This window comes from Scyliorhinus torazame, chromosome 24 (assembly GCF_047496885.1).
Source record: "Scyliorhinus torazame isolate Kashiwa2021f chromosome 24, sScyTor2.1, whole genome shotgun sequence".
In the NCBI taxonomy this organism is placed as follows: Eukaryota; Metazoa; Chordata; class Chondrichthyes; order Carcharhiniformes; family Scyliorhinidae; genus Scyliorhinus; species Scyliorhinus torazame.
The window spans coordinates 7,154,476-7,170,295 of record NC_092730.1 but is presented as its reverse complement, the minus strand read 5'-3'; the positions used below and the strand labels follow the sequence as shown (position 1 = coordinate 7,170,295).

Below are 15,820 nucleotides of genomic sequence, written 5' to 3'. Positions count from 1 at the left end.
GTCTTTGAATATGCTGCCCGCTTTCCCCAGGCAGCGGGAGGTGTAGATGGAGTCAATGGATGGGAGGCGTGATGGACTGGGCGGTGTTCACAACTCTCTGCAATTTCTTACGGTCTTGGGCTGACCAGTTGCCATACCAGTTTCCTGATGATGTATCAGTACTGTTGTGCTTTCTTGGTCGTAGCGTTTACGTGGGTGGACAGGATTGTTGGTGATGTGCACACCTAGGAATTTGAAGCTGTCAACCATCTCAAGCACTGCATTATTAACACACACAGGGGCGTGGACGATATTTTGCTTCCTGAAATCAATGAGCAGCTCTTTAGTTTTGCTGACGTTGAAGGAGAGATTGTTGTCATTGCACCACTCCACTAGGTTCTCTATCTCCCTCCCGAACTATGACTTGTCATTGTTTGAGATGCGACCTACTATGGTCGTGTCATCAACAAACATGTGGATGGATTTGGAGCTGTAATTTGCCACACAGTCGTATGTGTAGGGAGCATAGTCGGGGGCTAAGTGCGTAGCCTTGTGGAGCCTCGATATTGAGGACTATCGTGGAGGAGGTGTTGCTTGTTGTCGAGATGCTCCAGGGATGAGTGTAGGGCCAGGGAGATAGCGTCTGCTGTAGACCGGTTATGGCGGTAAGCGAATTGCAGTGGATCAAGGCAATCTGGAAGATTAGAGTTGATGTGTCTCATGACAAACCTCACAAAGCACTACATAATAATAATCTTTATTGTCACAAGTAGGCTTGCATTAACCCTGCAATGAAGTTAGCGAAAATCCCCTCGTCGACACATTCCGGCGCCTTTTCGGGTACACAGAGGGAGAATTCAGAATGTCCAATCCACCCAACAGCACATCTTTGGACTGTGGGAGGAAACCGGAGCACCCGGAGGAAACCCACGCAGACACGGGGAGAACGTGCAGACTCCGCACAGACAGTGACCCAAGTGGGATTCGAACCCAGGTCCCTGGCGCTGTGAAGCAACAGTGCTCACCACTGTGCCACCATGCCGCCTATTCCTGGGAAGTGTCCTTGATTACGCTGTTGATGACCCCTTCCATCACTTCACTGATGATCAAGTAAGACTGATGGGGTGGTAATTAGTCGGGTTGTATTTGTCCTGCTTTTTGTGGACAGGACATCACTGCGTAGATGCCAGTGTTGTAGTTGTACTGGAACAGCTTAGCTAGGGGCACACCAAGTTCTGGAGCACAGGTCTTCAGTACTACTGCTAGAATATTGTCAGGGCCCAAAGCCTTTGCAGTATCAAGTGCCTTCAGCTGTTTCAGTGAATGGAATTTGCTGCAGACTGACACCTGTGATGCTGGGGACCTCTAGAGGAGACCGAGATGGATCATCCACTCGGCACTTCTGGCTGAAGATGTCTGCAAATGCTTCAATCTTTTCTTTTGCACTGATGAGCTGGACTCCTCCACCATTGAGGATGAGGATATTAGTGGAGCCTCCTCCTCCTGTGAGTTGTTTACTTGTCCACCACCACTCACTCCTGGATGTGGCAGGGCTGCAGAGCTTAAGAGTTGATCTGTTAGTTGTGGAATCACTCAGCTCTGTCTATTACTTGCTGCTTATGCTGTTTGACACACAAGTAGTCCTGTGTTGCTTCAACAGTTTACCATCTCATTTTTAGGTCTGCCTGGTGCTGCTGCTAGCATGCCCTCCTGCACCCTTCACTGAACCAGGTTTGATTCCCTGCCTTGGTGATGGTGGAGCGGGGGATATGCTGGGCTATGAGGTTACAGATTGGACAACTCTCAACTGTATATCACTGAGCCGCCACTTCTGCTGGATCTGTCCTGTTGGTGGGACAGGACAGATCCAGGATGGTGATGGTGGTGTCTGGAACATTATCTGTAAGGCATGATTCCATGAGTATGAATATTGTAAGGGTCCTCCTGTTAATCCCTTGTTTTTACCTTAATTTCTGTTGTTCTGCTATTTCAATTTTTGTACATAGACCATTTAATGTGCCTATGCCTTTAAGATGGACTACACCTTTAATTCGAGTGGCTGGTAAACTGAGGACTGATTTAGGAAGGTTTCAAGGAGCCATTTATATTTCGGATCAGCAGATTCAAGGGAGATCAGTGCTGACATATTGTGATGGACTTGGCTGTCTTTCAGTGGACTTTCGAATTGCCAGGCCTTATCAATGCCTGCTGCGGATTGGTCAGGGCTGAATCTGGAATTTTCCTTCCGGTGTGTTTTTTTTAACCTTTTGTTTCGATGTCCGAAGCTGGAGGGTCACAGCCTAATCTCTCTATCATCTAATGGATCTCCACAGCCAGACTGAACTGCAAGGAAATCCAGTCCAGCCACCAGCTGAAGACATGGTCAGTTGTTTACAACCCTTTTCAAAGCATGTGTGGGGTACTCTGTTCTCACCTCAGTAAGGCTGTTGGTCATTCTGGTGGAATTGGAAACAAGTAAGAGTTGGACAGGCCTGAGGCGCTTCCTTTGAGTGAATGTCCAGTTTGCTAAAAGTTAAAGTGCCTCTCCAGAGGAAAACCTATTGTCTGGGAGTACTGACTGAATGATACTGCCAGGAGATCATCTCTCACCAAACACCAGTGTCATTGGATCCTCAAGCATCCTGTGAGGACAGCCTGTTGCAACGTCCTCAACAATGAAACAAGGACACTCGTCTTTCATTTAATTTTAATTCCCTTTATTTTACCCCTCTCCCCACCTCTGTCTGTGTCTGCCTTGTGTGTGTTTGGGTAGAGGGTGGGACAGTAAAAGGGGGGAGTAGTAACTGGCAGTTATTCAGTTATAATTATTGCATATTTCAACTTTCTTTCTGTTATAAATAAGCAGTTATTGTGTTCAACTTAGAAACCTGGTAGCTATGACCTCTTGAGCAGTCAAAGGGCCAAAGATTCTGCAAGTTGTATAGGGATTCTTGGTTAATTTACTTGTGTTGGGACTCCAGGGCTGGAATTGACTGCGCACGAGCCCAGAGTGGCGCAACACTATGTCAGCCGGAAGCTTGATCAGTCTATGAGACAGCTCTCCCAAATTTAGCACAGGTCCCCAAGTGTTAGTAAGGAGAACTTCGACAGGGTTGAGTTTGCCGATGTCATTTCCATTGCCGAGGTTGATGCTGGGTGGTTCATCCGGTTTCACTTTGTTGCAGTTCATGCACCCGAGTGATTACAACTTGTTCTAACACCATTTACCCTGGGACAATTACAACCGGAATGGAGAATTCAGTCCAATTCTGGACCCCTCACTTTAGGAAGGACGTTGAGGATTCAGAGAGGGTACGGAGGGAGATTTTCTAGAATGTCCCCAGGGATTAGGGACTTCAGTGAATGTGGAGAGAGACTGCGAGAAGCTGGGATTGTTCTCCATAGAGCAGAGAAGGTTAAGGGGAGATTTAATCGAGGAGGCGTTCAAAATCAGGAAGGGTTTGGAGAGAGGCGATGAGGAGAAAGTGTTTCCCAGTTGGCAGGACAGTGGGTAACCAGAGGGGCCCAGATTGAAGAGAATCGGTCACAGAACCAGAGGGGGGGAGATCCTGTCTTATAAGATTCTCAGAGGTGATTACTTTGTCACATCTGGTCATCCATCAATCAATATCCATCCAAACCCCATCCAACTAGTTTGAAAGCTAGAAATCTGCATTAAAAATAGAATTCTCCACTGATGCTGCCAGACTTGCTCAGCATTTTCCAGCATTTTCTGTTTATATCCCACCCGATTGCTGTTGTTTGTGGATTTCCTGCTATAACCCAGAAATCCATCCCCGGGAGTCACCGTTCCTTCTTGTGAATCGTAAACTCTCCGTGTTAGTTTCTGCTCCCCCTATTTCCTGGTTTCTCCCTGCGTCCCAGTGTCCTGTTGCTTTATTGTGAGTTAATATTGTTCCGGACTCACCTTTCCAATTCCCCGCTCTGTCCTTCTGTCCATCCCTGTGGTGTACTGACCTTACATGGATAGAATCCCAGAGAAATGGTTCAACTTCAGAAACTCTCCGACTGGGGCAGATCGGGAGAAATCATCTTTATTGCTAAGTAATTATTGAGAGATGTGTTGGAACAGAGTTTTTGCACATTTTCCACAGTAACCTCAACAGTGACAGGAGCAATACAAACTGCAGAGAGAGCCAGGGAAACAACAGCAACACCGCAAGCAGCCATTGACAGACTGTGAGCCACAGCGCAGGGATTTGGCGATCTGTGGAAAGAGATTGTATCAGTTAGAGAGACCGAAACAGACAGTGCAGTGAAGATGATTTCAGAGACTCTGGGACCCAGCGATAGATAATCTCCCGAGTCATTGAGTACATGGCCCCTAGTGACCTTCCCAGTCTGCCTCTTCCAGCTCACATGTCACCACTCTCCATTCCCATTCTCTGGAATAACCAGGGAATTCTAACCTCACCGCATTTCCCCAGTCAGGTTCCTCAATTCCCTCCTGATTAAACTGATAGAATTCTGCCATTCACCCCACCGCACCCCCCACTGCGCTCGCCCACTCCTCTCACCTGCTTCTTTCAATATGTTTCAGACTCTTGGATGGGCAGCTGCTGACTCGAAGACGAAAGGAAGACCAGATTCCCGCCAATCTATAATTCCCTGTGGATTTTGGGATGTTCTCACCTGATGTGATACGATTGTACCATATTGAATGTCACGGACAGAGTGTTCACAACACGGTCTAATCCCAACACCAGCTCCCTCGCCACAAACCCTTTCATATCCCAGCCAGACTGATGCTGTGGAAATTCTCCGGATTGGTGATCAGTATTGGAGCCTAAAGGAAGCTGTCACATTCCCTTCATTACAAACAGTTAGTACACATCAAAACAGCGCCATTAACTGAACCGCTGGGGACTGGGAGGTTATGAAAGGCACTCGAGAAATATCGGCCTGTCTTTAATGGAGATCATTTATTCACATTCTTCAATGAATAATTACAAAGAATGTTGATTTAAATGGGAACATGGAGTTTATGAAGCAACTTAATGGCGGCGCAATGGTTAGCACCGATGCCTCACGGCGCTGAGGACCCAGGTTGGATCCCGGCCCCGGGTCACTCTCCGTGTGGAGTTTGCACATTCTCCCCATGTCCGTGTAGTCTCACCCCCACAACCCAAAGATGTGCAGGATACGTGGATTGGCCACGCTAAATTGCCCTTTAATTGGAAAATAAAATTGGGTACTCTAAATTTTTAAAAACAAAATGAAGCAACTTAATACATACGGTTAATCATCAGTCAGTGCTTCTGTCAACGTTCAAGAGGACAACCTAAGTTTGCCGCATCGCGGAAGTTATAATGGCCGCGATAGCACCAACAATACCAGCAGCAACAGCATTTTCTGCCTGTGAGAAGAGATTGTATCAGTCAGAGAGACAGAAACAGGCAGCACAGTGAAGATGTTTTCAGAGACTCTGGGACCCAGCGATAGATAATCTCCCGAGTCACTGAGGTATGGCCCCTAGTGACCTTCCCAGTCTGCCTCTTCCAGTTCAGATGTCATCGCTCTCCATTCCCATTCTCTGGAATAACCAGGGATTGGAGCCCCAGCCACCATGGCCCACCATTCCTCACATCAACCTTTTCATGGAATCTCTACAGTGCAGAAGGAAGCCATTCAGCCCATCGAGTCTGCACTGACCCTCTGAAAGAGCACCCTACCTAGGCCCAGCCCCCCATAACCCGGTAACCCCACATAACCATTGGGCACTAAGGGGCAATTGATCATGGCCGATCCAACCTAACCTGTGGGAGAAAACTGGAGGAGCCGGAGGAAACTCACGCAGACACGGGGAGAACGTGCAAACTCCACAGAGTAACCCAAGGTTGGAATTGAACCCGGGTCCCTGGCGCCACGAGGCAGTAGTGCTAACCACTTTCTCCAACAACACATCCATTCATACAAACACAAATAAGCTATTGTGCATTCCCTTAGTGCCTGTCTGCTGGGTATTCTTGTGAGACAAGTTGAGGTCTGTTGTCACTTACCAGTTGTTCAGGGAATCCAAAACGATTAAACACTTCTAACTTCTCGATAGTCTTCTCTGATGAATTAGATTTCATCACGGTGACCTCTGGCCACTTGGTGTGAGCATCAAGAACATGTGTCCTTCAAAAGGTCCTGCAAATTCCACATTCACTCATTGCCAAGCCTCTTCAGGCCATTCCCATGGATGCAGCGTTGCTAAGGGTGGCAGTTTTCTTATCTTTGCACAAGAGGAACATATTCCAGCTTTCTCTTTAATTTCTGCTTCCAGTCCAGACCGCCAGAAATAACGCCTCGCTCTTTCCTTCATACGTAAAACTGTGCAATGGCCCTCATGTAGCTTCTCTAACACTCACTTTCTCAATGGTAGTGGAATGATCACTCTGAGCCCCCACAGCGGACATCCTGATGGTACTGACAGCTCTATTCCCTGGGGGAGGAGGGTTTCAGGTTAGGCGCTAGTTTTAAAGTCTTCCCTCGTAATACCATATCCATCATGTCTGGGAGTATCGGATCGCTCCGAGTGTATTTCCTCACTTGTCTAGAAGTGACTGGTGTATTGTCTCCTTGTTCAAAGTAGAAAATGTTCCTATTTGAGTAGTCTGACAAACTACCTGGTATTAATCTTGAAAGTCCATCCGTGTTCCTATGTAGACTTGATTGTCGATACTTCATGGTATAAGTGTGCAGACAAAAGCAGTGCCCATCTCTGCATTCTACTTGCTGCAAGTGACAGATCCCGTGTGTGGCCAAAAAATGTTTGTTAATGGGCGATGGTCTGGCAGCAAGTTAAACGTTCTCCCATATAGGAACTGAAGGAATTTCTTTACTCTAAAGGTGATCTCTAAAGCTTCCTTTTCAATCTGGGCATAGTTCCTTTCAGCTTCTCTCAATGTTCGAGACCCAAAAGCAATGGGCCTTTCTTCACTCAGCAGCATGATGTGGGCGAGCACGGCCCCTACACTGTAAGGGGACACATCACAAGCTAACTGTAGGGGTAGAGTAAGATCATCATGCGTAAGAGCTTCAGATTTAAGTGACGCTGTTTTGGATTGCATGAAAGCATTATTGCATTGATCTGACCTCTTCCACTCCTTGTTCTGGCACAAGAGGTTATGTAACAGTTTCAGAATGGTTGCCAAGTTTGGAACAAATCTTCCACCGTTGTTCAACAATCGCAGGAAGGAATGTAACTGGTGAACAATATGAGGTACAGGCACCTCTGTGATAACCTTAACCTTTGAATGAGATTTGTGAAGACCCATGGAATCAATCACGTCCCAAATACTCATTGGAGGATTGGAAGAACTCACACTTGTCCTTACGGACTCCCAGACCATAGTCCCCCAATCTCTGGAGAGTGGCATTCAAATTTTGATCAGACAGGTGGTTGATGAGACGGTGGGGAAGCATTTTAGTGATAGCGACCACAACATGGTACAATTTCAGTTTGTTATGGACAAAGAAATAGACAAATTGCAAAGGTCTTGGATTGGGGGAGAGCCGACTTTAGTAAAATAAGGCAGGATCTGGCCAAGATAGATTGGAACAAGTTACTGGTGGGGAGATCTACTGAAGAGCAGTGGGAGACGTTCAAAGTGGAAATGTGGAGGGTACAAGCCCAGCATGTTCCCTCTCAGGCAATAGGAAGGAGTAACAAACCCAAGAAACCAGGGATAACCGGAGATATTCAGGATACAATGAGAAGGAAGAAAGAGACTTTTAATAAGTGCAAGGGAAGGAAATCAGCGGAGGCATTAATGGAGTACAGAAAGTGTAGGATGGAGCTTAAGAAAGCAATTCGGAGAGCAAAGTGGGGATATGAGGAATCTATCTGGTAAAAGTAGGGAAAATCCCAAGATATTCTAAGAGTATATCAGTGGGAAGAGGATAACCTGAGAAAAGGTAGAGCCCATTAGGGACCATGGGGGGAATCTGTGGGTGGATCTAGAGGACATCGGTAGAGTGTTAAACTAATATTTCACATCGATCTTCACCCAAGAGAATGAGGAGGCAGATTTGGAGCTCGGGAGAGAGACTGTGAGGTTACACACACGCGTGTCTGTGTGTTCATACGTTTTAGGGTCTGGCTTCTCAGGCTGCACTAAACTATGGAGGAGATTAAACATTTCCCCCCCATCACGCTCAGGAAAGTGGGCAGCAGAACATCTTCAGCTATTTTGTTTGCCTGCGTAAAATAGTCAAAATGCTCCGTATAGGAGCTCCATTGCTCCACATTTTCATCATAGTTGAAAACTCCCGCCATTTTCTCTACGAATGGAGGTTTTCTGTATGCACACTTTGAAACGCGTTCCCAGCAGCTACCTCGAGTGTTCTTTCACACACGGCAAGAACCCGAGTTTCAGCCTCTTTTTTAACATACCCAGCTCTATAACTGCAGCAGAGTATGGTTACTCACGTCCGCCTCGCCCATTCGGTCTGGAGCACATGCAAAAGCCTTCTTCTCTAAATTTTCTTTTCCCAGCTTTTCTTTGACAAATTCCTCTTCCCAGGCAGCTGGCAATCATCATTTGAAGCCCTCGTCGCCAGTTTTTATTTTGTATAGTAAGAGTCTTCCAACATCAGGTTAAAGTCCAACAGGTTTGTTTCGATGTCACTAGCTTTCGGAGCGCTGCTCCTTCCTCAGGTGAATGAAGAGGTATGTTCCAGAAACACATATATAGACAGATTCAAAGATGCCAGACAATGCTTGGAATGCGAGCATTAGCAGGTGATTAAATCTTTACAGATCCAGAGATGGGGTAACCCCAGGTTAAAGAGGTGTGAATTGTACCAAGCCAGGACAGTTGGTAGGATTTCGCAGGCCAGATGGTGGGGGATGAATGTAATGCGACATGAATCCCAGGTCCCGGTTGAGGCCGCACTCATGTGTGCGGAACTCGGCGATTCTGCGTTGTCGCTCCTCCTGAAGGCCGCCTTGGAGAACGCTTACCCGGAGATCAGAGGTTGAATGCCCTTGACTGCTGAAGTGTTCCCCGACTGGAAGGGAACATTCCTGCCTGGTGATTGTCGCGCGATGTCCGTTCATTCGTTGTCGCAGCGTCTGCATGATCTCGCCAATGTACCACGCTTCGGGACATCCTTTCCTGCAGCATATGAGGTAGACAACGTTTGCCGAGTCGCACGAGTATGTACCGCGTACCTGGTGGGTGGTGTTCTCGCGTGTAATGGTGGTATCCATGTCGATGATCGGGCACGTCTAGCACAGATTGCCATGGCAGGGTTGTGTGGTGTCGTGGTCACTGTTCTGAAGGCTGGGTAGTTTGCTGCAAACAATGGTTTGTTTGAGGTTGCGCAGTTGTTTGAAGGCAAGTATTGGGGGTGTGGGGATGACCTTGGCAAGATGTTCATCTTCATCGATGACACGTTGAAGGCTGTGAAGATGTCGTAGTTTCTCCACTCCGGGAAAGTACTGGACGACGAAGGGTATTCTGTCGGTTGTGTCCCATGTTTGTCTTCTGAGGAGGTCGGTGCGGTTTTTTCCTGTGGCGCGTTGGAACTGTTGATCGATGAGTCGAGCGCCATATCCCGTTCGTACGAGGGCATCTTTCAATGTCTGTAGATGTCTGTTATGCTCCTCCTCGTCTGAGCAGATCCTGTGTATACGGAGCACTTGTCCATAGGGGATGGCTTCTTTAATGTGTTTAGGGTGGAAGCTGGAGAAGTGGAGCATCGTGAGGTTATCCGTGGGTTTGCGGTAAAGCGAAGTGCTGAGGTGACCGTCCTTGATGGAGACGAGTGTGTCCAAGCATGCAACTGATTTTGGGGAGTAGTCCATGGTGAGTCTGATGGTTGGATGGAACTTATTAATGTCATCGTGTAGTTGTTTCAGTGATTCTTCGCCGTGGGTCCAAAGGAAAAAAATGTCATCGATATATCTGGTGTATAACGTCGGTTGAAGGTCCTGTGCGGTGAGTAGGTCCTGTTCAAACTTGTGCATGAAGATGTTGGCGTATTGGGGTGCGAATTTGGTCCCCATGGCTGTTCCATGCGTCTGGATGAAGAACTTGTTGTCGAAGGTGAAGACGTTGTGATCCAGAATGAAGCGGATGAGTTGCAGAATTGCGTCTGGAGATTGGCAGTTGTCGGTGTTGAGCACTGAGGCTGTTGCAGCAATGCCGTCTGTTGCTAACTTGGCCTTAGTTTAATTGCTCTGTTTTATTACCTTTGCTCTTGAGTCGCCAGGTATCTTTATGATACCGCCACGTGGTTCAAGTCCGAGTAATGATCAATAATCCAATACACCGCTTAGTAAGATTTAAATCAAAGCACATTTATTATACACAGTAATCACTACTCATGCATAAATTCTACGTCTAAGCTACTTCTACGACTAACAGGCCTATACTTAACTTGGAACTGGCCCACCAGGTCAGGGAAATGAATGGCCTTTCGTTCGGGTTCTGAGCCTGCGGGATTCGAAGTTGGTACAGGTTGGTAGCTAGGACCGCCTATCTCGTAGCGAGCGTTGAAGTAAGACTTACTGTTTTAAGCGGCTGTTGAAGAGCTGAAGAGCAGAGTGCTGGTGGAGGGCAGTTGAAGAGAAGAGAGCGACTTGAACTTGGGCTCAATTCTTATAGTTCCCAGGGGCTTCCCGCCTTTCGGGGCGGACCCTGTACCTGGTCCCAAGTGATTGGACTTTGTCCCAATCACTTGGTTCGATTTTCTCCAATGCTGGAGCGGTTCCCTGATCGATGGGCGGTCTTGAGGTGGTCGTTCACCTCCCTTTGTGTCGCCTTCTGCTGGCGCCCAAGAGTCTGGTTTGGCTTTGTGTGTCTAAATGTTGCTCATTGTTCCCGGGGATTGCTCATTAGTATGCAGATGGCTGGTGTTTTGTTATGCTGATGGTTACTGGTATCGATCTTGTCTGGCCTTCCCAGAGGTGAATACACAGTCAACCTGCAGCTGCTCGTTTTTGTCCTGTTGGCTGATTTTCCCATTAGCCTTTGCCGTTCGCCATTTTGAATCGGGAGTTAGCCATTTTAAGTGGCTACACGTCGTCATGGGGGATGCTGGTATAGAGTGCTGAGACGTCCATTGTGACGAGGAATGTTACTGGTTCAACTGGTCCATGGGTGCTTTTGTATATCAGAGAGTGACACTCGGGAGCACCGAGGGTTAAAAACAACGAGCTTTATTTACAGGTGTGTGTTCACTTAGGTGGCTGCTTCATCTCAGCCTCTTTCCCCGCGCGAGTGACTGCTGACATCATTTCTGGTGAATACAGCAATACATAACAGAGCAGAGCTTTGTGAAGCTCAGAGGAATAAATATAAATACATAACAAGACCCCGTCTGCAACCTCAACCTTCAGCGATTTGACACCTTCCCGATCTTCCTGTGGTCGCTCATCCCCTGTGACCCACGCAGATCCTGACTACACTACCTTCTATAGTTCACACAGTGCCAGTTATCTGAGCTGGAGTCAGATTTAATAACGGGGTTTCTACATCAGTGGGGTGGTGTCACTCTCACCCTTCCTCCTGGGGCTGCTGTAACTGCTCAGATGTCTCCTTGTTCAGCAACAGATGGAAGAATGTCCATGACCAGAAGATCCTGCTAGTCTATAATTACCTGTGGATTATGGGATTGACTCACTCACCTGCCTCGATTCAGCTTTCCCGTAACAAAGCCATTTGACAAAGTGTTCACAGTTTGCTGCTGTTACGTTATACTTCTGTCTGTTTCCAACTTGCGCTTCGGCATTTTGTAGTATCTGGCGAACAGGTAACCTGTTCCTGATCTGATCAGCCGTGTTGTTGACACGGTATTCACTGGATCCAGCTACTGCAGAGAGACGCTCTTTTTTAACCACAGCAAATATTGTAGAACTGGACATTACATTGCTCAATGTTTCACCAGATCCTCCATCTAGAAAATGTATTAAAGCAGCAGTTTATTGAGACAGTTTTGATATATTAATGGAACAGTTTATTGAGTTTAAAAACATTCTGTAACAACTCATCAGGTCTGGCAGCATCTGTGGGGAGAGAAAACCAAGCGAACACACACAGAAAATAGAAGCAGGAGGAAGCCATTCAGCCCTTCGAGCCTGCTCTGCCAGAATCGAACGTTTCAAGTCCGTTTGACTTCGCCAGAGATAAAGACAGAGAAATGTGTTGGATTATTTACTGTACAAGAGAGGGTGGAGCAGAGTAGAATATCAGTGATTGGTGGAAGAGGTTGAAACAAAGATGTGTGGTCACGAGACAGATGAAGCATTCATGCCAGAGGAAGGTGCTAGGAGTTGCCATGATGTAAGATATCAGAATGTGTTGACGGGAGCATAAAGGTCAGTGCCCAGTGAAAGCAAAACTGAGGAACACGTGACAAATGGCCCCAGTAAAGTGGAGGCGATTTGCATTGCGGCAAAAATTGTTTGGGATATTAAAGAAAATGTCAAGATGGAGGAGAAAGTTCCTAGTCTAAAGTTGTTGAGCCCAGTGTTGAGCCCAGGGGCTGTAAGGTGCCTAATTGGAAGATGAGGTGCTGCTCCTCCAGTTTGCGTTGGCTTCACTGGAGCATTGCAGCAGGCCGAGGAGAGACACGCGGACAATGGGAGCAGCGAATCCAGTGTACCAAATGGAGGGAGGTGCAAACAAAGTATTGCTTCACCTCAAAGGAGTGTTTGGGGCCTTGAACAGTGAGGAGTACGGGTGTAAAGAAGTGTTGCTCTTTCTAGCTTTAGTCTATTTGCTCTCTTTAGGTCACCTTTGCTCATGAGTCGCCAGGTATCTTTATGATACCGCCACGTGGTTCAAGTTCAGGTTATGATTAATAATACAGCACACCGCTTAGTAAGGATTAAAACAACGGTCATTTATTATATACAACAAGCAATATTAATACCCTAATACTACTTTCTATATAACAAACCTATCACTACTGGCCAATACTTAACTTAGGAAGAGCCCACCAGGTCCGGGAAACGAATGGCTTGTCCAATCAAATCTGGCCCGCGGGATTCAAAAGGGCTGCTACAGGTCGGTGGCTAGGTGTCTCTACCGGATAGCGATCGTTGAATTCAAACTTACTGCTGCCGGTGGCTGGTCTTCCGAAGGTCTCGAGCAGGCGAAGATGAGAGAGAGAGAGATCTGAACTTGGACCTTTACTTTTATAGGGCCCAGGGGCTTCCCGCCTCCCGGGGCGGGCCTTGACCCTGAGTCCCAAGTGATTGGATTCTGTCCCCAGTCTCTGGGGTCGATGTGTCCAATGGTGAGGCGATTCCTCGATCGGGGGGGGTGGTCGCTCACCTGTCTTTGTTTCGGCCACTGCAGGCGCCGACAGGTCTGGCCCGATATTCAATTGCTAATATGTTGCAATTGTTCCCGGGGATAGCCGATTTAACTGGATGTCTGAGTTGATTAGGTGTAAACAGTCCTGAATGAAACTGCGGATACCTGTGTTGAAGGGCTGTTGATAGCCCTGAGTATCGATCTGGGCTACGTTCCCAGAGGTGAATATGCAAACCTGTCTGCAGCTGCCTGCTTGTGTCTTCTTGGCTGCTTTTCCCAGCAGTCTTTCGGGTTAGCCATTTCAAACTGGGTTTTGGCCAGATTAATCGGACCGCAGCCATTTTACATGGCTACAGAAGAAGGTGTTGCACCTTCTGAGATTGCATCGAAAGTGCTGTGGGAAGGGGCTGGGGTGTTGGGGGTGATGTAGAAGTGGACCAAGGTGCAATGAAGGGAGCGGTTTCTGCAGAATGCTGACAAGGGGGTGAGGGGAAGATGTGTTTGGTGGTGGCACCATGCTGGAGTTGGCAGAAATGACGGAGGATGATCCTTTGAATGTGGAGTTTGTTGGAGTAGAAAGTGAGGAAAAGGGGGACCCTATCATGGGACCCTATCATCTGTCAACCACGTGGTGTGGGGGGTATCTCAATTTAAAAATAGGTAGACATGTTAGAAGCTCCATTTTCAAAGGTGGCATCATCAGAACAGGTGCGACGGAGGCAGAGGAACTGGGAGAAAGGGACAGAGTCCTTACAGGAAGCAGGATGTGAGGAGCTGTAATTGAGGGAGTGTGATGAACGGTTACTGCCTTATCATCATGTAAGGTGATGTCCCCTTTAAGACCAGGCTTGGAACCCTGGGGGCTCCGCCCATCTGGGAGCCATACATAAAGGCCTGCCTCATGGTCTGTATAGCAGTCAGCTCTCGTCCAAATCTGTAGCATAGTTATTAGCCTAATAAAGCCTTCTTTACAGTTTAATCCCAAAGCATCATTATTGAGGGTACCTCAATTTATTAGGCTAAACTAGATTCAGGATGGACGCAGGCCTAAAACCAGAGAAGCTCAATCTAGAAGCACGAACGCCGGAGGCATAGGAAATTTTTAAATACTGGCTGCGGTGCTTCGAGGCCTACCTGGACTCCGCAGAGACTCCCATCCTGGGGCCACGCAAACTGCGTCTACTCCACGCCCGGGTGAGTCACAGAATCTCCGCCACGCTCGAAAAGGCGACTATTTATGAGGAAGCGATTGAGTTGCTCCGCAAGCGGTTTGTCAACCCGTCAATGAGGTGCACGCCCGGCATCTGCTCTCTACCTGCCGGCAGCGCTCGGGGGAATCGCTCGACGAGTTTGTTGAGAAACTCACCGCGCTGGCCAGGGACTGTGACCATCAGGATGTGACAGGGTAAGTCCATATGAACCTGCACATCAGAGATTCTTTCGTGTCCGGCATCCGCTCAACCTACATCCGGCAGCAACTGCTCGAAAACGGGGCAAAAGACCTCCAGGAGACGCTAACGCTCGCCTCCTCGCTCGAGGTGGTCCGACATAACTTGGGTTCGTACCCCGCGGACTCTGCCAGCCCCCCCCTGGACTTCCTCAGACTCGCCCGTATTACAGGCCTGCGCCACGCGGCGACCCGCTCACCATGGGGGCACACCTTGCTACTTCTGCGGGCAGGGTCAGCACCCACGCCCACGCTGCCCAGCCCGCTCCGCGATCTGCAGCGACTGCGTGAAGAAAGGGCACTTTGCGAGGGTCTGCCTGGCCAGACCCAGGGGCCAGAAAAACAAAGAACAGCCGGCCCGAAAATCAGGCTCTCAGGCCCGTAGGCCTCGCAATGCTGCTGCGCACCGACCCAACACGTCCTCTTCTGACGCGTCATCAGCCTCGTGCGAATCATGGGAGCGGCCATCTGGTCGGCGGCTATCTTCTCGACCCGACACGTGCGACCAACGGCAGCGGCCATTTTACGACTCCAACTACCCACGACTGGGTGTGATCACCCTCGATCAAACTCGGCCGAAACACCTGCAGAACTCCATGATGCAGGTCCAGGTCAACGGGCACGACACTGCATGCCTCTTCGACTCCGGGAGCACGGAGAGCTTTATCCACCCTGAAACGGTAAGGCGCTGCTCCCTACGCACCCATCCCACATCCCAAACCATAGCCCTCGCATCTGGGTCCCACTCGGTACAAATCACTGGGTACTGTATTGCGGATCTCTCGATCCAGGGTGCCAAATACACCCGTTTCAAATTTTATATCCTCCCTCACCTCTGTGCCCCCCTGCTGCTCGGACTGGATTTCCAGTGCAGCCACCGAAGCCTGACACTGAAGTTCGGCGGACCCTTGCCCCCCCTCACGGTGTGCTGCCTTGCGACACTGAAAGTCGCACCCCCCTCGCTATTCGCTAACCTCACTCCCGACTGTAAGCCCGTCGCCACCAGGAGCCGGCGCTACAGTGCCCAAGATATGGCTTTTATCAAGTCAGAGGTCCAGCGTTTACTGGGAGAGGGGGTCATCGAGGATAGCAACAGCCCTTGGAGAGCGCAAGTGGTGGT

At 48.5% G+C, this 15,820-nt stretch overlaps 1 protein-coding gene across 2 annotated transcripts in view; it reads right to left on the bottom strand.

Moving 5' to 3' along the window:
- Positions 1–3,986: 3,986 nt before the first annotated feature.
- Positions 3,987–15,820, bottom strand: part of LOC140399848 (phospholipase A and acyltransferase 3-like) — a 55,006-nt gene continuing 43,172 nt past the window's right edge. The window contains exons 4-6 of one of the 2 annotated variants that reach the window (XM_072489309.1): positions 11,621–11,889; positions 5,237–5,356; positions 3,987–4,207 (exon numbers count right to left, since the gene is read on the bottom strand). In XM_072489309.1, the coding sequence (XP_072345410.1) occupies positions 5,282–5,356; positions 11,621–11,889 (344 nt within the window). In that variant the 3' untranslated portion in view covers positions 3,987–4,207; positions 5,237–5,281. The remainder of the gene's footprint in view (positions 4,208–5,236; positions 5,357–11,620; positions 11,890–15,820) is intronic. The other variant, XM_072489310.1, reaches the window with a different exon arrangement.